Here is an 18,560-nt window from a genome sequence, read left to right on the forward strand (position 1 = left end):
TGACTTCTTCAAGAGGATTGTTGAGAAAGTAGATGGAGATTTTTTTCCAGATGGTCCTTTCAGAGAGACATCATGAGATTTGTCAGGATTGAAAGACATGCTCCATGTGTTTCATCAAGATGTGATTTTATCCAGATCTGCAGAGTGACTAGGCTGCGGCTGGCCGGTCTGAGGGATGACTGATGGTACGGCAGAGAGTGGAGTCATCAGCAAAGAGATAAAGAGGATTTTCCAGAGAGTCTGATAGATCATTGAGAACTCCATTTAGGGACACACGTTGACTGCAACAGGAGAGGAATTCTGCTAGCCATGAGTGGGTATGGCCTTGGATACCATAGTTGGAGAGTTTGGTGAGCAGGACAGGGTGCAGACTGTATCAAAGGCATGCGATATGTCATGGGATTTGGATCTGATCTCCTGTCTGGCACTGAGTACCTCCATGCATTGTTGGGAGAGCAGAAGCAGCATATCCAGGGTCGAGTGTCCTGGTCTGAAACCAAATTGATGATCAGAAATCAAGCCATTGGAGAAGAGGAAGGATTTAATATCAGAAGTGATGATGGATTCCATGACCTAGCTGAAGATTTGGAGAAGGCTGATTGGTCTGTCGTTGCAAGGATCTGTTTTTGCACCTTTTTATGCAGGGCAGTGATGTTTGCCATTTTCGAAGCAAATGGCAGACGACCTTGAGCATATGAGAGGGTGAATCGAACAGAGAGAAGGTGAGCAAGAGTAGAAGAGTTGGTTTTTAGGTCACATGGGCTGATGCTGTCTGGACCCGTTGCAGAATCGGAGTCAAGGTTTGACAGCAAGCTCCCCACCTTGTCAGGAGAAAAAACACACAGAGTCCAGGGACAGCTGGGTGTGACTGGGTAAGGTGGGTCCAGAAAGCGATGGCTTTGAGACATAAGATTTAGAAGCAAACACCGAGTTCATGCGTTGGTCCCACAGATGGGGGAAAAAAAGAGGAACGAATGAGTGGAGATGAGCATTGATTCTGAATTCTAGGAGTTTAACCAGAAGGGGTTTGATGGTGAAACGCGTGTGCCTTGCAGAAACCTGGGGGGCGGGGGGGGGGGACAACCACGGAAAGAGCGAGAAAGGATGCAAGACCAGAAAGGAAGTGGTAGAAGACAGAGAGACCATCGACCTGTCGGAGATGGTAAAGTTATCGGCCCCCAAACTCGGCTTCATCGCGGGAGATTCCAATGGAAATCTGATGGGAATCTTGTCTGCTGGCATGAGTTGGTGGATGTTAAAGATTCCACGGTGTCCTTTGCAAGGAGTAGGTGAGCTATCACGAGCACCATGAACAAATTACTAATTCCTATTCTCACCCAGTTGAACATCTGGCCTGGCCAGACAGTTCGTGAAAGACGTGGGCCAAGCTTCCCCCAGCCATCCACACAAGAACGTGGGAATAACTGTGGTTCTTCAAAAAGAAGAAAAATATATATATACAGTATACACACACATTAGAAATACATAGAAAATCCATTCTCCAACACAAAGCAACACCACAACGTCGCCATCACGTTGTGCTGTGCTGCGACCCGTCGGGTGCGTCTCGCAGTGTGAATCAAGCCTTCTGTGCAACGTTTCAAATGCCATAAGCAGAGAACATGGCATTGCTGCGGAGATGTTTAGCCCTTATTCGAGCTCATCAGTACAGCATAATGCTTCGAATCGTTTGCTTGGCCAAGCTTCCTTTCACAATTATAGATGATATCAAAGACCCCCCTCACTGTGTATTGTGAGAAATGGGTTGTTGTAAAAATGTGGAACAACAACACTATCCAAAATGTCCCAATGGTCCTTTTGACCTGTCAGGTTCCCGTCGACAGACAAGGTGAAGTGTACAATCATAACAGGCAACCCCAAATCATAACGGATCCACTACCAAACAGGATAAACTCGGCAAGTTCCAGGGTGGATCGGCTTTGTGACTTTGCCACCAAATCCAAGTTGGAGCTTCCATCAGTTTCATGCAGGAGAAAATGACTCATCAATCCAATGGATCCTCCTCCAGGATACAAGATCCCAGTGTTGACGTGCCTGGCACCATGCCAGGCGGGCTGCTTTGTGTTCTGGGTTGAGAGGAGGGCGCCTTATCGGTTTGGTGGGCTCTTCACCTGCAGCGTGAACCCAGTTCTGGACAGTTCTCATGGATAACCTCCGAGGGAGATTCCATTCATTCCCCAAGTGCAGGTGACAATAGAAGGAGGAAGAAGATGCTCGGCTGACATCAGAAGAAGTTGAGATTTGTAGCTTGGACTGAGAGCGAGTGGCGGGTTCTTAGATTTACAGCACCGCTGGAGTAGAATTTGAGAAACTTTTAAGAAAAACCATGTCTGGGTTTGACCTCATTCAGACATCCCATTTTGTGTCTTCCATCCGTGACGTGAATCAAATCCCATGTGGCGGTGTGCTGTGGCCCGCACGCAGAGCTGTACGACCATCACAGTCATGGTGTTTGCATGCGAGCCAAATTCTTCGACAGATTTTGTACCGTGGGCCGTACGCAGGTTTCCTCTCCTCATCTCCACGTCAAGATTTTACGAAAGAGGAGGGTTAGCAAATCCCAGACTATTACAATTTAAACAGCTGTGTGATGACTGCACGTACTCTGATGTGTTAAATTATTAAATATACTTACTATTGTTGTTCAATCCTCCGTGCCTGTCCTTCCATTTTTACTGAAATTCACACCTTTTGTGACAAACCCTCTGTATTGGCAGGCCGATAAAAGGTGACATCACTTGGAAATTACATTTGATATATCACAAGCACACGCACGCACGCACGCACGCACACACGCACGCACGGTGGAGCATTAGTACTCACGGCAGCGACACGTTGCTCCCAGTCATGCTTGTCGTCAGACAAAACCGCTCGGATCTTGTTGAGGCTTTCTTCCAAGTCACGGCTTGAGTAAATCTTTTAAATGTAAACAAGTATCACGTGAATAAAGGATGGCAAGCAGTGCGTCAAGCTGTTCAGGTTCTCCTAATATCAAGGTAAAGTTAAAAAAAAAAAAAAAATACCAATCGATGGATTTTGGATATTTGCTGAAAATGAATCCTACTCTATTATTGCTCTATCAGCAAGTGCATGGCACCTGGAGAAGCCTACCTGCACAGTAGGGGCATCCTCGAAGTTGCGAATGAAATCGTCTTCGTCCACTGCTCCGGTTTTCTCTCGTGCACTCACACTCGATCCTGCTTGGAGACAAAACCTGAGCTCAAGGAAACCCATGGGTACCGCAAGTTTCCACGCGATTCGTCTTGGAAAGGTCTCGAATTGCAAATGGGGGACAATCCTTCATTTTCATCTTTGTAAACTACGACCCTGGAAGCCCTCCATTTACGAGTTCATATCCAGAGTGTGCACACTCGGTGATTCCCCTGGGTGTTTTTTTTATTTTTATTTTTTAAAGTGGAGACAAAATGCCACCGCTCACACTCCCATGCCGCCCACCCCCCCCACCCCCACTCCCACAGACACGACACGTGTCTCTTGGACAAACGGTTTTGAGTTTGCTATGCACACAGTGACAGACAAACCTCCCTTATAAGGAGCACAGATATCTATCACTTTCTTTCCACACATTAAATCAGCGTTATGAGACAATCCGGAACTGTTCGGCAACACCGACGTTGCTCTGCAACTTATTTCGGCTTCTTTTTTTTTCCTGCTGCACCTTCACGTCTTCCATTTTGCAAAGTGACTCCATCGGCTTTGTCAAACAGGGATGTGAGCACAAGATAATGTTAGACTACAACATCGTGAGCCAGAATAATTATCTGCAGGCACATTTCTTGCCTCGTCTGTACCGGTTGGTAAGTCGTCAGAGTACCCCTTTACCTGGTTCTTCGAGGCTTTCGATCCTGTGTGAATGCTTCATGTCGATTGAATGATTCATCGATTGTGATGTCAAACGTGTTTTTGTTCAAAAGTTGGACATTTTTGAGAAACGACGAAAAAAGAAAAGAAACTCGAACAATTAATTAACAACGTAAAACATGTCAATTTTTTTTTTCCACGGCATGTGAGACTTTGTTCGCCTGTCCGCTCACCTACAAGCCCAAACCGCTCAGCCGATCATTCTGAAACTTTTGCAGATTGCAGGCACCGTCCCTGCGACGGTCAAGCGACAGCTTGTCGCGGTCAACATAGGTCAAAAGGTTAACATCGGCCAAACTTCTAAAGTTGTGTTTACTTTGTGTGTGCATGCAGGGCAGAGTTTGGAACATGTAGTGCTCTGAACATTGCGCGCAAGTCTGCCGGTCGAAGCTTCCTTCACAGTGTGCACGTGTTCTAAAATTTTCATTCAAATGGCTTGAAATTTGAACAGGATTTTCATATCAGCTCGCTGAATACAACCACCAAATATTTTGTCAAAACATATATATATATATATATATATATATATATCATGATATCTCTAAAAGTTGTGGACGAGTTATGACAAAACTCTGTGGACGAGTTGGTTTGGCGACGAGAACAAACCGAATAAATTTCGATTCAGATCCACCCCACCGTGTGGGATACAAAAGGTAAACTATTCAGCCTGGCAGAAGTATGTGTTCTCCCGAGCGCCGTTCTGCTTTGTTCCGTTTTGCCAAGTGACGCTCTACGAGTGATTTTTACATTTGTCTGTCGATCCGTTTGCCACTACGATGTCTCAAAAAGTTAGTGACAGATTCGGACAGAATTTGGTGGACAGGTTGGGTGTGTGACAAGGAAGAATCGATTCGATTTTGGTGAAGATCCGGATGCGAGAATTTTTCAATGATTCTTCATGATTGAGAATAGGGACAAAGAAAACATAATGCCTCTGGAGACGTCTTCAGTGGAGGTATAAAAACGATGCATCTCTTAATATCACAAACCATGGTGTCTGAATTCCTGGTGTTGGCTTAATGGTTGGAGAGGTGGGCTTGGGATCCCAGGGTCCTGAGTTCAAATCCTGCTTTTTTCTGTTGAATTCATACCAGGTGGGGTTGACTCTGCCCGTCATCCTTCCGAGGGTCGGCAAAGTGAGTGCCAGCTTGCTGATATCCCGTGTCGGAGTGGCGACCTGTCCAGGATTGCGTCCAATAGCCAAGGAGACGGCATAGGCAGCACCAACGCTCTGCACAGAGTATGGTCCCAATGGATAGATGGACGGATGGTGTCTGTCTCTAATTTGTGGCGGCCACTTCCTGAGTTGAGTTTTAAAAGCTGTGCACGCAGGCAAAGCTCAACATTTATTTCTGAAATAATGTGACAACAGGCGTGAATAATGTTAACACCAAATGTTATTTTGAAAGCAGGACTTTTTTTTGGCAGACATTATCGAGGCTCGTATGAGAGCTAACACAAAACGCACAGCAAGTGAGGGGCATGAGACAAGGGGGGCAGGAGAGGGAAGGACAGAACAGTGGGGAACAGAGACATTAGAAGATCTGTGGAAGGGAGAGGGATGGGGCAGGGAACAAGGGGTACACAAGATGGACATTACAGGGACTTTCGGGAAGAAAAGCAGGGAATTTGTAGGAGGTGGGTTTGGGGTGGACTAAAGGGGGTAGAAAAGATTGAGGATTTGGATGGGGGAAGATAAGAGGTGGTGGTGAACAACTGCTTTGATGGCCTGGAGGGGAGAATGGGATTGAAGAGAGTGTGGGAGTTTGTTCCAAAGGCTGGAAAAAAAAAGAGGAATGGAAGGGTGAAGGTGAGCAGTGATTTTGGTAGTTTTACCAGAAGGGTTTGCTGGTGGACCTTGAGCGCCCTGCGGAAATATAGTGGGTACAAATCGCAGCCAGAGCAAGGGGGGGGTGACACAGGAGAGGAGACGGGAGAAGACAAAGACCACTGACCTGCCTGCAGTGAGAGAATGAGAGGCCCAAAGACTCAGCCTCATCGCGGGAGATGCCAATGATCCTAAATGCCTTGGTTTCCACAGTGTGAAGCTGAGAAAGGTGGGAGGCAGGAGCACCAGCCCAGAGGCGAGAGCATACTCCATCAGGCTGCGGACGAAAGCTTTGTATGTGGTCAGGAGCTCAGGTGGGCCGATGAAGGACTTTGCACGACAGAGGAGTCCCAGTCGGCGACTGGCTTTGGAGGCAAGGTTGGAAATGTGGCTTTCCCAGGAAAGATCATGGCAGATCGTGAGACCCAGAAGCTTGAATAAAACAACTTCTTCCAGAGGATTGTTGAGAAAGTAGATTGGGGGGGGAGGGGGGTCTAAACGGTCCTTTCGGAGAGACATGTGTGAGTGTGAGATTTGTCTGGATTGAAAGACATGTTCCACGTGTTGGACCAGTTTGTGATTTTATCCAGATCTGCAGTGAGCGAAGAAGCTGCTGCTTGACGATCTGAGGGATGGCAGATGGTACGGCAGAAGGTGGAGTCATCAGCAAAGAGATAAAGAGGATTTTTCAGTGAGTCGTAGAGATCATTGATGAAAACCAGAAAAAGAGCAGGGCCCAGAACATGACCTTGAGGAACTCCAGTCTGGACAGGAAGAGGGAATGAGAGAACTCCATTTCGGGCCACACGTTGACTGCGACAGGAAAGGAAGCCTGTGAGGCATGAGTGGACATGGCCTTGGATGCCATAGCAAGAGTTTAGGGTGCCAGACCATATCAAAAGCATGCGATATGTCTGGGGATACGACTCTGATTTCATGTCTGGCATCGAGGACCTCCATCCATTGTTGGGAGAGGACAAGCAGCATATCCAGAGTTGAGTGACCTGGTCTGAAACCAAATTGATGATCGGAAATCAAGCCATTGGAGAAAAGGAAGGATTTAATGTCTGAAGAGATGATGGATTCCATAACCTTGCTGATGATTGGCAGAAGGCTGATTGGTCTGTAGTTGCAGGGATCTGTTTTTGCACCTTTTTTAAGCAGGGCAGTGATGTTTGCAGATTTCCAAGCAGATGGCAGATGACCTTCAGCAGATGAGAGGGTGAATCGAACAGAAAGAGGGTGAGCAAGTGTGGAGGAGCAGGTTTTTAGGACACATGGATGATGCCGTCTGGACCAGTTGCAGATTCTGAGTTGAGGTTTGACCGAAAGCTCTCCACCTTGTCAGAAGGAAAGGACACAGAGTCAAGGGACAGTTGGGTGCGACTGGGTAAGGTGGGTATAGAAAGCGGTGGGTTTTGGACACAAGATTTAGCTGCAAACACCAAGTTTAAGCATTCAGCCTTTTCACGTGCGGTATCAGCAGTGCGGCCATTTGAGGTAAGGGAGGGGATGGAGGGGGAACATACACCAGAAACAGATTTGATGAGACGCCACCAGGATTTGGAGGAGGGAGAGAGGTTTGAGAGTTATCGAGTTTTTGAGTTAATCAAGGATATTGAGTTTTTGTTTGTTTGTTTTTTAATTAGTTGGAGAGTTTTTGAGTTAATCAAGGATATTGATTAACTTGTACTTTTCCCGTCATTGGGGACGGGTACTTTTGCTTGGAGAATGACATCTCAAAAAAGTTGAGGACAAATTCGGATAAAACTTGGTGGACAGGTTGGGTGTGTGACACCAATTAATCGATTCGATTTTAGTGAAGATCTGGAGATGGACACGGACCCGAGAATTTCAAAAGTGATTCTTCGCCGTTGAGAGATCGGGGCAAAAACGATATTTCGCATATTTCAATACGATGTGGACGGATGAGAAAAAACAACTTGGTGGATGAGTTGGGTCGTGACAAAAAAAAAAAAAAAAAATTCTGATGGCACTGCCCTCCAAATGTACGTTTCAACCCGAGGTCAAGATGATGTCAAGGGTGAGGCGGGTCAATTGAGCGTTATTTTTTAGGGGGCAGGGCCAATCGAGCGTAAAAGGGCATGGAATAACATTGAAATCTTCCTTTCAAGATATTTATTCAAGAAAAGGATGGCGATCAAGTGAAGTGAAGCCATGTCTATTAATTAAACCAAACATGATTTCCTGTGTCCTCCATAATAGGCCTTGAGGGTCCAGATGCAGATCTGGCCTATCAATGGGAAACAAAACGTCAACTGTTCAGCCCCGTGGAGGTATGTGCTCTACCGAGTGCCGTTCCAGTTCATACCCATTTCACAGTTGAACAAGTCCAATGACACTCTGAGGACAGAAACGAAATAAATTCAATCCCCACCACTCACCTGCGTTATGTGGCCGACTGAGAGCGCTGTGAGATGGTTTCCGAGGAAGGACTGCGGGCATGGTGGGAACGCTCCTGACCAAGGGTGCACGAAGAGACCCTGGAGCAGCAGAGCTTCCTTTGTTTCCATCCACAGAATCTTCCTCTTCTGGGGATTTGTCTGCATCAAAGGACATTCTTGTGAATGTTTAAAAATAATTCACAACGGTCATTCCACAATCCCCGTGTTCAAATTTCCAACTCCCAGCACGACTCGTTGTGAAGATTGTACAATTTCACGTCCATGTACCAATGTTCAGCCTTTTCGTTTACCACTCATTGTTCAACGATTACCATGGTAACGTCCACAATGATTAAAAAAAAAAAATACAGCACATAACTTAGAGTACGCAGCGGCGTCAAGTCGAACAATGCACAGCGTGAGATAGAGTCTGAGAGGGAGAGGACGCAGTACATTATGGGATGGCACGCTGGGAAGCTGGTACGCACAAAATTGTGTGGTGTGACGCCTGGTAACTGGAGGTTAGTGTGGGGATTCGTTAGACGTATTATGAAAATGTTCCGAAGTAACATGTCTTCTGCGAGAAACGACAGGTAGCGGGGATCCCCTGTTCCAGCTCACAAAATAATTATAATTTGTCCAAGTCTCCCTCCATCTTGTCCCTGATGTTGGTATCCCCTTCGATCACCCTTCGACGTACTCACAAGATACATTGTACTCTGGCTCGTTGCAACCAACGAAGAGGAACATTGCAGTGAAAGTCTATTTGGATTCTGGATTTCACTTCAACTGTGGAATAGCAGGGGCTCACCAATCTGTCCCCTTTGACCTCCAGACCCCAACCCCACCTAAAACAGGACCCTACCATGCCCTGTCCCAGGAAGGCTTCACCTATGCACAGATACAATCAATGTCACCATTGTGTGTCAAAACCCTGATAGTTACCAACCAATCAGAACAAATTGGTCGTCACTCAAAAAAAACCAAAAAAAAACCGCACGCACGCACACACGAGCTTCTGGTATTGTAGAACTCTTCGATAAAGGAGAGTTCCGGAAGCACGAGCCCACACCCACAATATAGTTCGGTCACGTAACAGTGGAGACATTATAACGTTCAACCATACCACTTGGGAACAGTCCTTCCGACTCAGACTCAAACAAGATGACACCGAACGAGTGGAGCACCATACATGGTGGTCGTTTTGTACGTTTGTTTTCATATATACGTGCAAAGAAAGTCAGGGCTCGTGGAAGAGCTACAACTAAACGGATCAGGAGGCCACGGAACAAAAGGGACATAAGAGAGAGGGGGGACACCAACAGCAGGGTAGGACAAAATAGAAAAAGATGGGCAAACAATGGGTGTGGGAAGGAACAGGGGGGGGGCATGAAAGGATGCATGGGGTCGACAAGATGGATACAGGGGGAAACTTTCAGGAGGGAGAAACTGGAAATTGGTAAACGAGGCTAGAAAAGATCATGGACATGTAGAGAGATATATAGAGAGATATATAGAGAGATATAGAGAGAGATATAGAGAGAGATATGGAGAGAGATATATATAGAGAGATATATATAGAGAGATATATAGAGAGATATGGAGAGAGATATGGAGAGAGATATGGAGAGAGATATGGAGAGAGATATGGAGAGAGATATGGAGAGAGATATGGAGAGAGATATGGAGAGAGATATGGAGAGAGATATGGAGAGAGATATGGAGAGAGATATGGAGAGAGATATGGAGAGAGATATGGAGAGAGATATGGAGAGAGATATAGAGAGAGATATAGAGAGATATAGAGAGAGATATAGAGAGAGATATAGAGAGATATATAGAGAGATATATAGAGAGATATAGAGAGAGATATAGAGAGATATAGAGAGAGATATAGAGAGAGATATATATAGAGAGATATATAGAGAGATATAGAGAGAGATATGGAGAGAGATATGGAGAGAGATATGGAGAGAGATATGGAGAGAGATATGGAGAGAGATATGGAGAGAGATATGGAGAGAGATATGGAGAGAGATATGGAGAGAGATATAGAGAGAGATAGAGAGAGAGATATAGAGAGATATATAGAGAGATATATAGAGAGAGATATAGAGAGAGATATAGAGAGAGATATAGAGAGAGATATATAGAGAGATATATAGAGAGATATAGAGAGAGATATAGAGAGAGATATAGAGAGAGATATGGAGAGAGATATGGAGAGAGAGATATAGAGAGAGATATAGAGAGATATATAGAGAGATATAGAGAGAGATACAGAGAGATATATAGAGAGAGATATGGAGAGAGATATGGAGAGAGATATGGAGAGAGATATAGAGAGATATAGAGAGATATATGGAGAGAGATATGGAGAGAGATATGGAGAGAGATATGGAGAGAGATATGGAGAGAGATATGGAGAGAGATATAGAGAGATATAGAGAGAGATATAGAGAGAGATATAGAGAGAGATATAGAGAGAGATATAGAGAGAGATATAGAGAGAGATATAGAGAGAGATATAGAGAGAGATATAGAGAGAGATATAGGGAGAGATATAGAGAGAGATATAGAGAGAGATATAGAGAGAGATATAGAGAGAGATATAGAGAGAGATATAGAGAGAGATATAGAGAGAGATATAGAGAGAGATATAGAGAGAGATATAGAGAGAGATATAGAGAGAGATATAGAGAGAGATATGGAGAGAGATATGGAGAGAGATATGGAGAGAGATATGGAGAGAGATATGGAGAGAGATATGGAGAGAGATATGGAGAGAGATATGGAGAGAGATATGGAGAGAGATATGGAGAGAGATATGGAGAGAGATATGGAGAGAGATATGGAGAGAGATATATGGAGAGATATATGGAGAGAGATATGGAGAGAGATATAGAGAGATATAGAGAGATATATGGAGAGAGATATGGAGAGAGATATAGAGAGATATAGAGAGATATATGGAGAGAGATATGGAGAGAGATATGGAGAGAGATATGGAGAGAGATATGGAGAGAGATATGGAGAGATATATAGAGAGATATAGAGAGAGATATAGAGAGAGATATAGAGAGAGATATAGAGAGAGATATAGAGAGAGATATAGAGAGAGATATAGAGAGAGATATAGAGAGAGATATAGAGAGAGATATGGAGAGAGATATGGAGAGAGATATGGAGAGAGATATGGAGAGAGATATGGAGAGAGATATGGAGAGAGATATGGAGAGAGATATGGAGAGAGATATGGAGAGAGATATGGAGAGAGATATGGAGAGAGATATGGAGAGAGATATGGAGAGAGATATGGAGAGAGATATGGAGAGAGATATGGAGAGAGATATAGAGAGAGATATAGAGAGATATAGAGAGAGATATAGAGAGAGATATAGAGAGATATATAGAGAGATATATAGAGAGAGATATAGAGAGAGATATAGAGTGATATAGAGAGAGATATAGAGAGAGATATATATAGAGAGATATATAGAGAGATATAGAGAGAGATATGGAGAGAGATATGGAGAGAGATATGGAGAGAGATATGGAGAGAGATATGGAGAGAGATATAGAGAGATATAGAGAGATATATGGAGAGAGATATGGAGAGAGATATAGAGAGATATAGAGAGATATATGGAGAGAGATATGGAGAGAGATATGGAGAGAGATATGGAGAGAGATATGGAGAGAGATATGGAGAGAGATATAGAGAGATATAGAGAGAGATATAGAGAGAGATATAGAGAGAGATATAGAGAGAGATATAGAGAGAGATATAGAGAGAGATATAGAGAGAGATATAGAGAGAGATATAGAGAGAGATATAGGGAGAGATATAGAGAGAGATATAGAGAGAGATATAGAGAGAGATATAGAGAGAGATATAGAGAGAGATATAGAGAGAGATATAGAGAGAGATATAGAGAGAGATATAGAGAGAGATATAGAGAGAGATATAGAGAGAGATATAGAGAGAGATATGGAGAGAGATATGGAGAGAGATATGGAGAGAGATATGGAGAGAGATATGGAGAGAGATATGGAGAGAGATATGGAGAGAGATATGGAGAGAGATATGGAGAGAGATATGGAGAGAGATATGGAGAGAGATATGGAGAGAGATATGGAGAGAGATATATGGAGAGATATATGGAGAGAGATATGGAGAGAGATATAGAGAGATATAGAGAGATATATGGAGAGAGATATGGAGAGAGATATAGAGAGATATAGAGAGATATATGGAGAGAGATATGGAGAGAGATATGGAGAGAGATATGGAGAGAGATATGGAGAGAGATATGGAGAGATATATAGAGAGATATAGAGAGAGATATAGAGAGAGATATAGAGAGAGATATAGAGAGAGATATAGAGAGAGATATAGAGAGAGATATAGAGAGAGATATAGAGAGAGATATAGAGAGAGATATGGAGAGAGATATGGAGAGAGATATGGAGAGAGATATGGAGAGAGATATGGAGAGAGATATGGAGAGAGATATGGAGAGAGATATGGAGAGAGATATGGAGAGAGATATGGAGAGAGATATGGAGAGAGATATGGAGAGAGATATGGAGAGAGATATGGAGAGAGATATGGAGAGAGATATGGAGAGAGATATAGAGAGAGATATAGAGAGATATAGAGAGAGATATAGAGAGAGATATAGAGAGATATATAGAGAGATATATAGAGAGAGATATAGAGAGAGATATAGAGAGATATAGAGAGAGATATAGAGAGAGATATATATAGAGAGATATATAGAGAGATATAGAGAGAGATATGGAGAGAGATATGGAGAGAGATATGGAGAGAGATATGGAGAGAGATATGGAGAGAGATATGGAGAGAGATATGGAGAGAGATATGGAGAGAGATATGGAGAGAGATATAGAGAGAGATAGAGAGAGAGATATAGAGAGATATATAGAGAGATATATAGAGAGAGATATAGAGAGAGATATAGAGAGAGATATAGAGAGAGATATATAGAGAGATATATAGAGAGATATAGAGAGAGATATAGAGAGAGATATAGAGAGAGATATGGAGAGAGATATGGAGAGAGAGATATAGAGAGAGATATAGAGAGATATATAGAGAGATATAGAGAGAGATACAGAGAGATATATAGAGAGAGATATGGAGAGAGATATGGAGAGAGATATGGAGAGAGATATAGAGAGATATAGAGAGATATATGGAGAGAGATATGGAGAGAGATATGGAGAGAGATATGGAGAGAGATATGGAGAGAGATATGGAGAGAGATATAGAGAGATATAGAGAGAGATATAGAGAGAGATATAGAGAGAGATATAGAGAGAGATATAGAGAGAGATATAGAGAGAGATATAGAGAGAGATATAGAGAGAGATATAGAGAGAGATATAGGGAGAGATATAGAGAGAGATATAGAGAGAGATATAGAGAGAGATATAGAGAGAGATATAGAGAGAGATATAGAGAGAGATATAGAGAGAGATATAGAGAGAGATATAGAGAGAGATATAGAGAGAGATATAGAGAGAGATATGGAGAGAGATATGGAGAGAGATATGGAGAGAGATATGGAGAGAGATATGGAGAGAGATATGGAGAGAGATATGGAGAGAGATATGGAGAGAGATATGGAGAGAGATATGGAGAGAGATATGGAGAGAGATATGGAGAGAGATATGGAGAGAGATATGGAGAGAGATATATGGAGAGATATATGGAGAGAGATATGGAGAGAGATATAGAGAGATATAGAGAGATATATGGAGAGAGATATGGAGAGAGATATAGAGAGATATAGAGAGATATATGGAGAGAGATATGGAGAGAGATATGGAGAGAGATATGGAGAGAGATATGGAGAGAGATATGGAGAGATATATAGAGAGATATAGAGAGAGATATAGAGAGAGATATAGAGAGAGATATAGAGAGAGATATAGAGAGAGATATAGAGAGAGATATAGAGAGAGATATAGAGAGAGATATAGGGAGAGATATAGGGAGAGATATAGAGAGAGATATAGAGAGGGATATAGAGAGCGGTATAGAGAGAGATATAGAGAGAGATATAGAGAGAGATAGAGAGGGGGATATGGAGTGAGATATAGAGAGAGATATAGAGAGAGATATAGAGAGAGATATAGAGAGAGATATAGAGAGAGATATAGGGAGAGATATAGGGAGAGATATAGGGAGAGATATAGGGAGAGATATAGAGAGAGATATAGAGAGAGATATAGAGAGAGATATAGAGAGAGATATAGAGAGAGATATAGAGAGAGATATAGAGAGAGATATAGAGAGAGATATAGAGAGAGATATAGGGAGAGATATAGGGAGAGATATAGGGAGAGATATAGAGAGAGAGATATAGAGAGAGATATAGAGAGAGATATAGAGAGAGATATAGAGAGAGATATAGAGAGAGATATAGAGAGAGATATAGAGAGAGATATAGAGAGAGATATAGAGAGAGATATAGAGAGAGATATAGAGAGAGATATAGAGAGAGATATAGAGAGAGATATAGAGAGAGATATAGAGAGAGATATAGAGAGAGATATAGAGAGAGATATAGAGAGAGATATAGAGAGAGATATAGAGAGAGATATAGAGAGAGATATAGAGAGAGATATAGAGAGAGATATAGAGAGAGATATAGAGAGAGATATAGAGAGAGATATAGAGAGAGATATAGAGAGAGATATAGAGAGAGATATAGAGAGAGATATAGAGAGAGATATAGAGAGAGATATAGAGAGAGATATAGAGAGAGATATAGAGAGAGATATAGAGAGAGAGATATAGAGAGAGATATAGAGAGAGAGATATAGAGAGAGATATAGAGAGAGATATAGAGAGAGATATAGAGAGAGATATAGAGAGAGATATAGAGAGAGATATAGAGAGAGATATAGAGAGAGATATAGAGAGAGATATAGAGAGAGATATAGAGAGAGATATAGAGAGAGATATAGAGAGAGATATAGAGAGAGATATAGAGAGAGATATAGAGAGAGATATAGAGAGAGATATAGAGAGAGATATAGAGAGAGATATAGAGAGAGATATAGAGAGAGATATAGAGAGAGATATAGAGAGAGATATAGAGAGAGAGATATAGAGAGAGATATAGAGAGAGATATAGATAGAGATATAGAGAGAGATATAGAGAGAGATATAGAGAGACATATAGAGAGAGATATAGAGAGAGATATAGAGAGAGATATAGAGAGAGATATAGAGAGAGATATAGAGAGAGATATAGAGAGAGATATAGAGAGAGATATAGAGAGAGTCATAGAGAGAGATATAGAGAGAGATATAGAGAGAGAAAGAGAGAGAGATATAGAGAGAGAGATATAGAGAGAGATATAGAGAGAGATATAGAGAGAGATATAGAGAGAGATATAGAGAGAGATATAGAGAGAGAGATAGAGAGAGATATAGAGAGAGATATAGAGAGAGATATAGAGAGAGATATAGAGAGAGATATAGAGAGAGATATAGAGAGAGATATAGAGAGAGATATAGAGAGAGATATAGAGAGAGATATAGAGAGAGATATAGAGAGAGATATAGAGAGAGATATAGAGAGAGATATAGAGAGAGATATAGAGAGAGATATAGAGAGAGATATAGAGAGAGATATAGAGAGAGATATAGAGAGAGATATAGAGAGAGATATACAGAGAGATATAGAGAGAGATATAGAGAGAGATATAGAGAGAGATATAGAGAGAGATATAGAGAGAGATATTGAGAGAGATATAGAGAGAGATATAGAGAGAGATAGAGAGAGAGATATAGAGAGAGATATAGAGAGAGATATAGAGAGAGATATTGAGAGAGAGATATTGAGAGAGAGATATAGAGAGAGATATAGAGAGAGATATAGAGAGAGATATAGAGAGAGATATAGAGAGAGATATAGAGAGAGATATAGAGAGAGATATAGAGAGAGATATAGAGAGAGATATAGAGAGAGATATAGAGAGAGATATAGAGAGAGATATAGAGAGAGATATAGAGAGAGAGAGAGATATAGAGAGAGATATAGAGAGAGATATAGAGAGAGATATAGAGAGAGATATAGAGAGAGATATAGAGAGAGATATAGAGAGAGATATAGAGAGAGATATAGAGAGAGATATAGAGAGAGATATAGAGAGAGATATAGAGAGAGATATAGAGAGAGATATAGAGAGAGATATAGAGAGAGATATAGAGAGAGATATAGAGAGACATATAGAGAGAGATATAGAGAGAGATATAGAGAGAGATATAGAGAGAGATATAGAGAGAGATATAGAGAGAGATATAGAGAGAGATATAGAGAGAGATATAGAGAGAGATATAGAGAGAGATATAGAGAGAGATATAGAGAGAGATATAGAGAGAGATATAGAGAGAGATATAGAGAGAGATATAGAGAGAGATATAGAGAGAGATATAGAGAGAGATATAGAGAGAGATATAGAGAGAGATATAGAGAGAGATATAGAGAGAGATATAGAGAGAGATATAGAGAGAGATATAGAGAGAGATATAGAGAGAGATATAGAGAGAGATATAGAGAGAGATATAGAGAGAGATATAGAGAGAGATATAGAGAGAGATATAGAGAGAGATATAGAGAGAGATATAGAGAGAGATATAGAGAGAGATATAGAGAGAGATATAGAGAGAGATATAGAGAGAGATATAGAGAGAGATATAGAGAGAGATATAGAGAGAGATATAGAGAGAGATATAGAGAGAGATATAGAGAGAGATATAGAGAGAGATATAGAGAGAGATATAGAGAGAGATATAGAGAGAGATATAGAGAGAGATATAGAGAGAGATATAGAGAGAGATATAGAGAGAGATATAGAGAGAGATATAGAGAGAGATATAGAGAGAGATATAGAGAGAGATATAGAGAGAGATATAGAGAGAGATATAGAGAGAGATATAGAGAGAGATATAGAGAGATATAGAGAGAGATATAGAGAGAGATATAGAGAGAGATATAGAGAGAGATATAGAGAGAGATATAGAGAGAGATATAGAGAGAGATATAGAGAGAGATATAGAGAGAGATATAGAGAGAGATATAGAGAGAGATATAGAGAGAGATATAGAGAGAGATATAGAGAGAGATATAGAGAGAGATATAGAGAGAGATATAGAGAGAGATATAGAGAGAGATATAGAGAGAGATATAGAGAGAGATATAGAGAGAGATATAGAGAGAGATATAGAGAGAGATATAGAGAGAGATATAGAGAGAGATATAGAGAGAGATATAGAGAGAGATATAGAGAGAGATATAGAGAGAGATATAGAGAGAGATATAGAGAGAGATATAGAGAGAGATATAGAGAGAGATATAGAGAGAGATATAGAGAGAGATATAGAGAGAGATATAGAGAGAGATATAGAGAGAGATATAGAGAGAGATATAGAGAGAGATATAGAGAGAGATATAGAGAGAGATATAGAGAGAGATATAGAGAGAGATATAGAGAGAGATATAGAGAGAGATATAGAGAGAGATATAGAGAGAGATATAGAGAGAGATATAGAGAGAGATATAGAGAGAGATATAGAGAGAGATATAGAGAGAGATATAGAGAGAGATATAGAGAGAGATATAGAGAGAGATATAGAGAGAGATATAGAGAGAGATATAGAGAGAGATATAGAGAGAGATATAGAGAGAGATATAGAGAGAGATATAGAGAGAGATATAGAGAGAGATATAGAGAGAGATATAGAGAGAGATATAGAGAGAGATATAGAGAGAGATATAGAGAGAGATATAGAGAGAGATATAGAGAGAGATATAGAGAGAGATATAGAGAGAGATATAGAGAGAGATATAGAGAGAGATATAGAGAGAGATATAGAGAGAGATATAGAGAGAGATATAGAGAGAGATATAGAGAGAGATATAGAGAGAGATATAGAGAGAGATATAGAGAGAGATATAGAGAGAGATATAGAGAGAGATATAGAGAGAGATATAGAGAGAGATATAGAGAGAGATATAGAGAGAGATATAGAGAGAGATATAGAGAGAGATATAGAGAGAGATATAGAGAGAGATATAGAGAGAGATATAGAGAGAGATATAGAGAGAGATATAGAGAGAGATATAGAGAGAGATATAGAGAGAGATATAGAGAGAGATATAGAGAGAGATATAGAGAGAGATATAGAGAGAGATATAGAGAGAGATATAGAGAGAGATATATAGAGAGAGATATAGAGAGAGATATAGAGAGAGATATAGAGAGAGATATAGAGAGAGATATAGAGAGAGATATAGAGAGAGATAGAGAGAGATATAGAGAGAGATATAGAGAGAGATATAGAGAGAGATATAGAGAGAGATATAGAGAGAGATATAGAGAGA

At 41.0% G+C, this 18,560-nt stretch overlaps 1 protein-coding gene across 27 annotated transcripts in view; it reads right to left on the reverse strand.

The window, feature by feature from the left end:
• The window catches only part of LOC147029197 (CLIP-associating protein 1-A-like), a 203,338-nt gene that overhangs the window by 113,704 nt on the left and 71,074 nt on the right, over positions 1 to 18,560 (reverse strand). For 24 of the 27 annotated variants that reach the window (XM_085880112.1, XM_085880114.1, XM_085880109.1 and 21 more), the window contains 3 exons: positions 8,137 to 8,295; positions 3,133 to 3,218; positions 2,845 to 2,937 (listed from right to left, as the gene is read on the reverse strand). In XM_085880112.1, coding sequence (XP_085736238.1) covers positions 2,845 to 2,937; positions 3,133 to 3,218; positions 8,137 to 8,295 — 338 coding nt within the window. The remainder of the gene's footprint in view (positions 1 to 2,844; positions 2,938 to 3,132; positions 3,219 to 8,136; positions 8,296 to 18,560) is intronic. The other 3 variants (XM_085880137.1, XM_085880139.1, XM_085880138.1) reach the window with 1 other exon arrangement.

The sequence above is a fragment of the Eptatretus burgeri genome, chromosome 4 (assembly GCF_056783735.1).
Source record: "Eptatretus burgeri isolate ZD-2024b chromosome 4, Ebu_testis_v1, whole genome shotgun sequence".
In the NCBI taxonomy this organism is placed as follows: Eukaryota; Metazoa; Chordata; class Myxini; order Myxiniformes; family Myxinidae; genus Eptatretus; species Eptatretus burgeri.